The sequence below is a fragment of the Gossypium arboreum genome, chromosome 12 (assembly GCF_025698485.1).
Source record: "Gossypium arboreum isolate Shixiya-1 chromosome 12, ASM2569848v2, whole genome shotgun sequence".
Lineage (NCBI taxonomy): Eukaryota > Viridiplantae > Streptophyta > Magnoliopsida > Malvales > Malvaceae > Gossypium > Gossypium arboreum.
Window position 1 is genome coordinate 113,286,142 of NC_069081.1, and position 10,223 is coordinate 113,296,364.

The following is a 10,223-nucleotide window of genomic DNA, read 5'->3' on the forward strand; positions in this document are numbered from 1 at the left end:
AAGACAGCTCTCGTCTTAATTCATAAAATAAAGGGAGATTCTTAGCCAACCATTGCTTATTTAATCCCCACTTTACTGCTAACATTCAATACTTATAATTGAAAAGTGAAAACAATACTTGAAAGTCAGAATTGCTATGACTGGTCCTAACTAGTACTAAAATTAAATATATTGGTGAAATTAGTGGAAAATGTCGTTTTTTTTAAAAAAAAAATTAATAATGTAGGCAGTCTTTTACATTGTTTAAGGAAATATAAGACGTACTGTAAAAAGCATTTTTAAAAATTATTTTATATCAAATGTTTGGTTTGTTGGTTAAATATTTAGATGTTAACAATACTAAAAGAGAATTTTTTTTACTAAAAATGTAAAAAACTGCTTAAATCACTAACTTTTTCACAAATTTGACTAAATATATATTCATTATATGAAATAAGACAAGTCATTGTTGTAAAATAAAAACTATAATATATATATAAACTCACTCAAAACGCCCTTACAATGGATCATATTGATCCAAATTCAGAAAGGAGATGCATTAAAATTGGAGAAATGAAACAAAAGAAAAGACAACTTATTATGAACTTAAATTACTCACAAAAACTCACCGAAAAAGGAAAAGAGATAAATTTTCATTTTAATATGTACATATATTTTCCCTCGTGTGTTTTTTTTTTAACGTCAACTATGAATTATTACCGTCATTATCATCATCACGCGCTAACCGTTCGGTAACAGACGCTAGCTTTTGCAAGTTCAACTTCACAACGGTATTGGCGAACAGCCGCGTGTCTTCCTCCGTATTACCTTCCGGAACATCGACAACGTAAGATTCCAAAACGACGGTCCAGATCCTCCCGTTACGATTGAAACCGTGTACAGTCGTCACAGACCGGTAATTCCTCAATCGGTGCTCCCCTCCAATGATACTAAACCCGGTGACCCGTCGTTCGTCGTCTAAAATATCCAGTCTCTCGGTGCTGGTATCAGCAGGTAAGCCGGAGATCACGTTGACCTTACGCGTGCACCCCACCACCATTTGCGAACCTTGTTCAACGGCACAGCTTCGGATGAAATGTTTGTAAGCTTGGGGTTTGTCAAAACGGCGGACGATGGACCAGACAAGGTCGTGTGGGGCGCTGATACGTTTGGCTAGTAAGGAAGAGCATTTTCCGGGACCAACTGAGTAGTTGTGCAACTGGGTTATGGAAGGGATTAAGTCGTGGAACTCGTCGTGGGATATGCCGGGGGGAAGGGTGAGGTGGTGAGTGGTGGTTTGGGAGAAGGAAGAGAAAGGAGCGGGTTTTGAGACTGCCATTGAAAAGGAAAGACGAAGATAAGGCGTGGGGTTTATTAGGGGGTTATAAGGGAATCGATGATAGGGAAAGATGGAGGGAGTTAAAATGAGGGGTGGCAGTGAAAGCGCCAAGCAGGCAGGTGAAGGGGGGTTCATGTTGGTTGCTTCATACATCAACTTTGGGCAACACTAGAGTTCAAAATCATGTCGGTCATTATATTATCAACACCAACACATCTTAAAATTACGCATTCATTTTTATTTAATATGTTGTTTTATATATGAATTTTAATTAATTTAATTTTTAATTTATGATATATCATAAAATTTATATTTATATATTATATATATAAATAATTATATTTATTTAATAAAAATAAATTGATACATATTTTTTTTACGTGTACAATTGAATTAAAATAAAACTTTTATATATATATATATATATATTTAATCAAAATTAAAATTATATATATAATTATGTCAAATTAAAGCTTATGGACTAAATTATCAATAGTGGTTGGGTGCAACAATAAGAAATCTTGTACTCCTAGAGAAAGGATGCATGTTCGAACCTTAGATACGATATTGTTGGGAGGATAATTCTGAACCTTGAACATGGATAAAAAAAAATAGACATAAAAATATCAAAAAATTTATGTATCAATTAAATATTAAATTAAAGTTTATATATAATTTAAAATTTTACTACTATTTTGAAATATAAATACAAAGTTTACATTTACCCTCAAAAGATTAAAATTTACTAATTTTTTAATGATGAATTTTTCAAGGTTTGATACTAGAGCTGATCATGGGCTGGGCGGCCCGGCCCGGCCCGAAGGCCCGCCCGAAAAATGGGAGGGTTTGGGTAAAAATATAGGCCCGAAAAATGGGTTTGGGCAAAAAAACGAGGCCCGTTTAAAAACGGGCCGGGCCTCAGTAAGAGTTTTTGGCCGGGCCCGGCCGGCCCGAATTATATATTAATATATTTTTGTTTTTATTTTAATTATTTTAAATTTTAATATAACTATTTTTATTATATTGTTAATTTGTGTATTGTTTTAAGAATTGTTTTAGTATTATTTTTATTTGTTTTAATATTTATTTTTATGTTTTTAAATATATTTGATTTATTATATTTTTAAATTTTTTATTTAATAAAATAAGGAAAAAAAATTAATATGGGTCGGGCCGGGCGGGCTCAGGCTTAGTAATTTTATTTCGGTTGGGCTTGGGTAAAATTTTAGGCCCATATTTCGGGCCGGGCCCGGGCCTAGTAGACGGGCCTAAAATTTTACTTGGGCCCGGCCCGAACCCGGCCCGGCCCATGATCACCTCTAATTTGATACCTTCCATTATCCATTTTATTGATCCTGCAATCACATTTTCAATGCGATGGAAGAACTTTCATTAACATGGCAGTGTATTTGGCAGCACACGAACGAAATATTTTTAATATCACTCTACTTTAAAATGTTGGACAGAGTTTAAAGCTTGGGAGAGTGCAGTAGCATTACGGGCTAGTAAGTTTAGTTAATTTTTTTATTCAAATATGTTTAAATTAATTTAATTCTCGTAAAATGAGAATTTTGTTAAAATTAACTAGAGTAATTCAAAGACAAAAAAAAAAAAACCTCAAATAAATATAATAATCACATAAAAACAAAACATTTAATATATTCTTTTAACTCAAATAATAGAATACAATGAATTATTGTAAATAAGGAGAGGTTCTCTATTTTTAGTTGAGCTCTCCAAATCCAACGATGCAACTAACTTTACATAGACGAATGAGATAAAAATAGATCTACAATTAAAGGATTTATATGATTCTCAAGATTACAAAATCAAATATTATTAGATTATATATTTTCTAATATTATTTTTCCTAATAGATTACAAGGTAGCCTTAATTTACCGCTTCATTGAACCATCAAAATTTGAAGTAGAATCGGACTAATTTAAAACAGTCAGATGAGCCTCGTTTAATAGATTAACCTCTATGATAATTATTCTTTCCATAAATTATATAAATAATTATCACAATTGCATTTAAATCAAAATATAAATGTAACTATTTTAATACTTAATTTTATTGTTACAGTTATTTTTAATTTTACTACACCTCATAAAAAAGAAATTAAATTATAGTAAATATTTTAAATGAAAAAAAGTATATTTCTGGTTAAAAAATGTATTTAAAAGATATTGAAGTGATTGTGATTTAGAGGGGGTGAAATTGATGGTCTCAAATGGAAGAATACAAAACTTAGAAGAGCGAGCATTTGTTTGTTTTTGGCAGAGCAATAGAGAGGGAGTAAGTTTTATGGTAAAAGTTACTTTCCATTGACATCAAAGCATCGAATCAGTCTTTCCTCCCATGACTAGTTGTTTCCCCTTTTCAACATTGCCCAATGCCCATTCCCTTTTCTAGTGACTGTCGTTTGAGAAGGTAAAAAGGAGCATGTGAGATGAGATTTTGATGCATGCCGGTGAGACATTGATGTTGATTTTTTCCATTACTCACTTAAATTATTTGTTTTTTTTTTTTTTTTTTGGTGAAGGAATTTAAGCTTTGTATTATTGGTTTCACACCACGTTTGTCAAAAAAATTATAATAATAAATAAGAAAAACCCTTTTGTTGGTTGGAATTAACTATTGTGCCAATTGTTGAGTAATTTGTTTTATTTTTATATTTTTTTGAAGAAAGAAATTTGTTTTTTAGGTTAAACTGAGCTGATTTTTAATTAATAATAATAATAATAATAATAATAATAAAGATAGTTTCATTAATAAAAATAATAAAACAATAGTTAATATATATTACACATGGTACAGATTGCAATTAAAACATTACAAACTCCATTGTCTTAGAGAGGAGAAAGATGAAAGGAAATTACTTATAATACTAAAAGTTAAAGAAATTAAGTAGAGAAGCATCACTTTAATCAATCATCAATAATTGTTTCTAATTCTGTCATTATCAAATAATTCTAATAATAAACTTCAGTCAATCAATTTTAGTATTTTTCATCAAAATTAATTTTAGTATAATTAACTTTTGAACTGGATCAAAATATTTTTCTTTATAGAAAAGAGAAACCCAACATTTGATCCATTGGCTAAAAGTGTTCACCTCATCCTCAAGGTTGCAGGATTAGTCTGTAAGCTTTGCCTGTGCGATAGTTTAGGTTGGAACTAGCTGTCCAGTTGCCACCCCAGTAGCCATCACCCACCTCCCCTCTACCTTTCTCCTCTACCTTGTTTCTTTTCATCCCTTTCTTTTTGTTCCTTTTACTTCCCTCTATTCGTCATCGAGGTCTGCTCGGTCAACCAGTTGCCAACAGCCCTTCGTCGCTCTCTTCTCGTTTTCTGAATCTAGTCATTTTTTCATTTCAAAGGAGTTTTATTCAGAATAATAAATCCCCTCGAGCCGGTGTAGTCTGACTTCCAATCAAACATTCATCTCTCTTAATATGCAACTTTTCGGTTTTTATTTCCAAAAGTAGCGGAGCTTTTGTGCTCCTTTCCTTTAAAATTTACTTATCAATGAATTTCTTTGTTGAAAAAGAAAAACTGCTCTTTCTTTCCTTCTAAAAACTGAATTTTCATTTGAGATGCTTAAACTTTGCTTTTGATCCTGTTTGCATTCAACATGATTATCTATCTGCAAAATCTCTTGATGAAAAACAGAAATATGGGCGTTTGATGAAACAAAAATGTTTTTCTTCCGTACATACAATCAAATGGAAGTTACAGCAATCTTGAAGAATGGAGATCCTGTCGTCGGCTGTCATTATATTGCCAAAACTTCATTCGAACATCACGATTAATCCACACATAAAATGGCTTCAATAAAAACAACAGTAAACTTTTAATCGGAATCAGAGTGCAACAGCAATTGATTTAGCCCAAAGCAGACCTTGATACTTCGAATGCCAAGAAACATGCTGCGTTCGCGGGCATGCTTCGTGCCATGGCAGGGCCGAACCCTTTGAATAGGCCTTTCACCCCTTCTGAGGCTAATATCCTATTAAATGCATTCATGGAGCCAGTGTACTTGGGGTTTCTGTAGTCATCCACCTGGACCACACTCTTGATGACATCAACTGGGTAAACAAAGATCCAGAATGAAGCTCCGGCCAAGCCTCCTGCCACGATCAAAGACCCTCTTCCTAATTTACTAGTGTCTGGTCCTTCAGCCATGTACTGCTTCAGTGCTTCATACACACCAAACATAGCAGCATTTCCTGGAACCTCGCGAGCCAAGGTGGGAACCAATCCCTTGAAGAGCCCCCTTACGCCACCCTCTGATCTGAGAACATGCCTAGCTACATCCATTGGCCCTCCATACTTCACTGCCACACTAGCTGAGCCAGAATGTGCCAATGCACTCTGGGCCTGTAATCTGCTTTCACCATAAGATCCAAGAAGTAAATATTATGTCCAAAGAATTTATGAGTTGATAGTTATCCATTCAAATGACAAGGTGAGAAAATTATTTTAAAAACTCATCAGCACTTGATACATCCACGTTGTGCACAATGGTTGGTCGACAAAATTGGTACTGTAACTATAATTTGGTAGGAAAAGGAATATGAAAAGCCATGATGCCAACCTGCATTTGATCAACTCGGTGGGGCAAGCTAGGAATGAAACAGCAACTCCAGCCCCAGCCCCTGCTACTATCTGTTGGTTAACTGTGAGGGAGTCACCAGACTCTGATCTCAACAATGCCTCCATTTGCCCTCTCACCATAAAGAGGACGGCATTAAGGCCTGCAACAGTAGCCAGTGGAGCCCCCATACCCTTATACAATCCCCTTGGACCTTCAGCAGCTAACGTCTGCCTGACAGCATCCATAGCACCAGCATATTTCGGTGGCTGCCCAGGGAGTGGAGCAGACTGGCTTTGAAGCTTAACCTTGATGGTATCAAAAGGGTGCCCAACTATCAACTGCGATGCTCCTCCAACAGTTCCAGAAATTAGGTCCTTAGCTACATCTCCCATCTGCAGAAGTTGAGTGTGTAGTAAAACAATTAATTTACTCAAGCAGCATTGGATACATTAAATGGAAAGCTATTCCTCCCTGAGAATGAATTCATATCTCTGATATCAATCTTATATCTGTACAGGTGAGAATGCATTAATGCATGGTCTTTACTCACAACCCTTTTCACTATAACTGCAGCCATCGCTTATAATACAACAACATATATGCTTTGGTTCTCATTGGCAGATATAATAAAGCCAAAGCACAAATCGGTATGCATGTTTATGGTAATAAAATCAGGTTAGTCTACCACAAGGTTCCAAAGGAGGTAGATCGAAACATCAGTAGTACATTAACTTTTTTAAGTGAAATGGAGATAAGGAGAAAAGAACAATTAGCAGCTAGTCAACAGCTTAGGCTAGGAAATTAACCCATAACTGATATTTAGTGGGCATTCTCTTTCTTAAAAATGCAATTAGCCTTGAAACTTTATGCATAAATCACTTTGGCTTCAGAAAGTGAGCAAAGAACTGATTTGAGCTAAAGATATGACAATAGTTGATAGTATAGGAAACATTAAACATGGTGTAAATTTATAAAATAGCCACAACCAGTTGTTTTAAATTTATAAATGGTGTAAGCTTCTAATATTGTGGTTCAATAATTCGATTGCAAGAACAGTTCAACATAGAAGACAGTATTGAACAAAGATATTAACATTATAAAATAATAAGAAAAGGTAAAGAACCTCAAGCATAGGGTTAAGAAACTGAAGAACTAAAAACCACAAACAAAGCATTGAAATCTAAAGCTCTAAACTGCAAAATGATAATTTAAGAAGGAAAAAAAAACATTTACACAATATCACATTTAGGAAGCAATAAGAAAAGGAAAGGAGAGTTAGGCAAGATATCAGTTACATCGGAAAGAAAATAGAATCAAATATAGGTCCTCAGAGCACATCCTTTAAAAAAAAAGGTACACTAAACAATCACAGGGTTCTAGGACAAGCCCAAAGTTCAATCTTTTACGCCATTTTAGACCTGGGTTTTATATAAAAACATAAGATCACGCACTTCAATTGAAGTAACCAACCCCAAAATATTGGAACTCGAAAACGAACATGACAGATAGATGATGATTTACAGACACAATTGAGTTGAACAAGTGTAGGGAAAATAAATTGAATACTAAAACAGGGTCCCATGAGAAATCCAAATGACTGATACATTTACATTCGACATGAAAAAGGAATCTTACCTTGAAAACACAACACAATGGAAAAGAACCAAATTCTGGAGAGAGTTCAAGTCCCAAACCAAGTGATCAAATCTGATGAAAAAATAATAAGAAACTCATTAATCAGATCCAAGAACATTTCTGTAAGGTTGACAAATGATCCAAAAAACAGAAACAGAGGAAAATACCATCATAAAGTGACAGAGCATTCCCTAAAAAGTTGGTCTTCTTTTTGGGTTTAATTTGAATGGAGTTTGGAGAGGTGAGAGATTGATGAGAGAATCTAGGAATAAAAGGAAAACGTGAAACGGATCATTGGGTGATATTAAATCGAAATCCAGAAGAGAGTGGTTGGGGTTGGGGACTTACAGAGAAGGGTGAAGCAAATCTGGTTAGCTCCTAAAACACACTGAACTGAGACTACAAAGTGATATTGCTGGTTTTGGCCTTGGATGACCAACTGCCTATATGTGTCTACTTTTTTTGTGTTGGAAAGCGACTCAATAACCGGTTCTTTGTAGTGATTGGCCTTTTCAATTTTTTTTTTTTTTCATGCCGAAATATTAATCATACGGGATCAAGTTCAAATTAGAGCTCTTAGCTTAATAGTCGATTTAAATATATAAATAATTTAAAAAATAGTATTTTAATATGACAATTGATTTAAACATATAACAAATATATTTAAAAGAAAAAATATTCCAAATATTAAGATAAAATAACTATCATTTGACTCAGTTAATCATTTTTTATTCCGTTTTTATAAAAATACTCACTGCTTTACAAGCTATCATTTGACATAATTTTAAACAAAGTAACCAAAATTTTTTTTCCTCCCCTTCATTTTGGCCGAAACTTACTGTAACATTATCTAACTATTTTTGTTTTATTTTTACAATTATAACAAGTTAGAAACCATCTCTTAATCATTTTCCATCAAAAAACATACATATTTCATTTAATTTTATAAGCTTCCAAGTTCCATCAATATCCTTTAATAGTAACTTTTAATATACTTGATAAAATAAAATAAAATAAATATTACTACATATATATATATATATATATATAACAAGTTTCAAATATTCAAAATCTATGAAAAGTTTGAACAAAAACAAACCTTATACTTCAAATTTAAAGGAAAATTAATTAAAAAGTTATTTTTCTTCTTTTCTTGCTAAGCACCAATATGAAGAAGAAAGCTGATAAAAGTCTTCCATCTTTTCTTTTCTTTTATATATATATTATTATATTACTTATAAAATATTATTATGTTAAGTAAAATATTAAATAAATATTAAATTATTATTTAACAAAATATCATTCAAAATTCATCATGAATAATTTAACTTCTTCAATAATATTTTCTTTTTGTTTTTATCAACAATAATTTTTTAATATTATTTTAATCCTATAAAAATATTGGAGTGACCTACTTACATTTTTGGGAGGGTCATAATGTAAATTTACAAAGGACTAAATTGAAAAATTTAAACTTTGGGGGCCATGGCCCCTGGCCTCAACGTGGCTCGCTTAACGCATGTAATCATGTTCGAGTTATATGGTTCCCCTTCTAACAATGTTGTCTTCAAAGTTCAAACTTAGATTTTTTCCTTAAGAGTATAATATGTATTGCCATTACATCCAATCACTTTGTACATGAATCAATATTATCGTATTTACATAACTTTTTATAATTTGTGAATTGACTACTCAATTACTTAGAATAATTATTATTACTTTCAAATTTTATATTTTGAAACAAAGGTAAATATCAAATCTATACAAAATTCAATATGTAATTTAATATATAAATTTTAATTTTGATTTAGTTGTAGACATTTAAATAAATGAATACATGCATTTATTTTTATATTAAATAAATATAATTATTTGTGTATGTAACATTTCAACGGAAAATGATATTAATCCGATAATACTATCAATGATTTATGAAAATTGAATCAAATCAAATATTACTCTTATAATTTTTTTACTTTCAAATTTTATTTCTAATTCATTTTTTAAAAATATAACACCTTATCTAACTCTAATAATTTTAGACTTTCTGCATTAATTTGTGATATTCAAATATACTTTTAAATTTTTATATTAAAAATATAATTACACCCAATCTAACTTTAATAATTTTGTTTTTTTTTTTTACAATTATTCTAAGATATTCAGATCATAGTAGTCGGTATCGTTTGTTCTTGATACATGCTATTCTAGTTCTAAATCAATACCAAATTGTCTAAATTTGATTTTAGTCTAAGTTTCGACTATTTCAACAAATATTGATTTGTATTAATATGTATTGGCTAGCACTGGTTGGTACAAAATTTTAATATTTTAAATCAATCTATGTTCTTTTATTTTTATTTTTATCTTTAACCATTTTAATTTTTCAATAATTCCATTTGAATTTAAAATATAATTATTCAATTAAATTGTTCAATTCAATTAATAATTTTGAAATTTATATTTACATATAAATGTATTTATTTGGATATATTTACATGTATATATAATGTTCTTTTTTAAAAAATAAAAGTTAAATTATAAATATCTATGCGTAAAAATGAATATATATTTCATTAAAAACAAAGAAATTATTGTAAATATATAAGTAAAAAATATTTGAAAATATCAAAAATTTACAATTATACACATATGGAGACAAAATTGAT

The 10,223-nt window shown here is 31.4% G+C and overlaps 2 protein-coding genes across 2 annotated transcripts; both read right to left on the bottom strand.

The window, feature by feature from the left end:
• Positions 1-445: 445 nt before the first annotated feature.
• LOC108478707 (abscisic acid receptor PYR1-like) lies at positions 446-1,433 on the bottom strand. Its single transcript, XM_017781182.2, has one exon. The coding sequence runs from the start codon at positions 1,316-1,318 to the stop codon at positions 686-688; it is 633 nt and encodes a 210-aa protein (XP_017636671.1). The 5' UTR covers positions 1,319-1,433; the 3' UTR covers positions 446-685.
• Positions 1,434-4,960: 3,527 nt separating this feature from the next.
• LOC108476972 (mitochondrial carnitine/acylcarnitine carrier-like protein) lies at positions 4,961-8,124 on the bottom strand. The gene is made up of 5 exons (XM_017779366.2): positions 7,903-8,124; positions 7,722-7,816; positions 7,555-7,626; positions 5,920-6,311; positions 4,961-5,709 (listed from the first exon to the last, which is right to left on the bottom strand). The coding sequence occupies exons 4-5, from the start codon at positions 6,309-6,311 to the stop codon at positions 5,208-5,210; spliced, it is 894 nt and encodes a 297-aa protein (XP_017634855.1). The 5' UTR covers positions 7,555-7,626; positions 7,722-7,816; positions 7,903-8,124; the 3' UTR covers positions 4,961-5,207.
• Between the last annotated feature and the right edge of the window lie 2,099 nt (positions 8,125-10,223).

Bases quoted from the DNA above. Each gene is read 5' to 3' on its own strand.
- LOC108478707 (XM_017781182.2), bottom strand. From the start codon at position 1,318: ATGGCAGTCTCAAAACCCGCTCCTTTCTCTTCCTTCTCCCAAACCACC.
- LOC108476972 (XM_017779366.2), bottom strand. From the start codon at position 6,311: ATGGGAGATGTAGCTAAGGACCTAATTTCTGGAACTGTTGGAGGAGCA. The intron at 5,710-5,919 runs GTTGGCATCATG...TGGTGAAAGCAG, and splicing joins ACCGAGTTGATCAAATGCAG to ATTACAGGCCCAGAGTGCAT.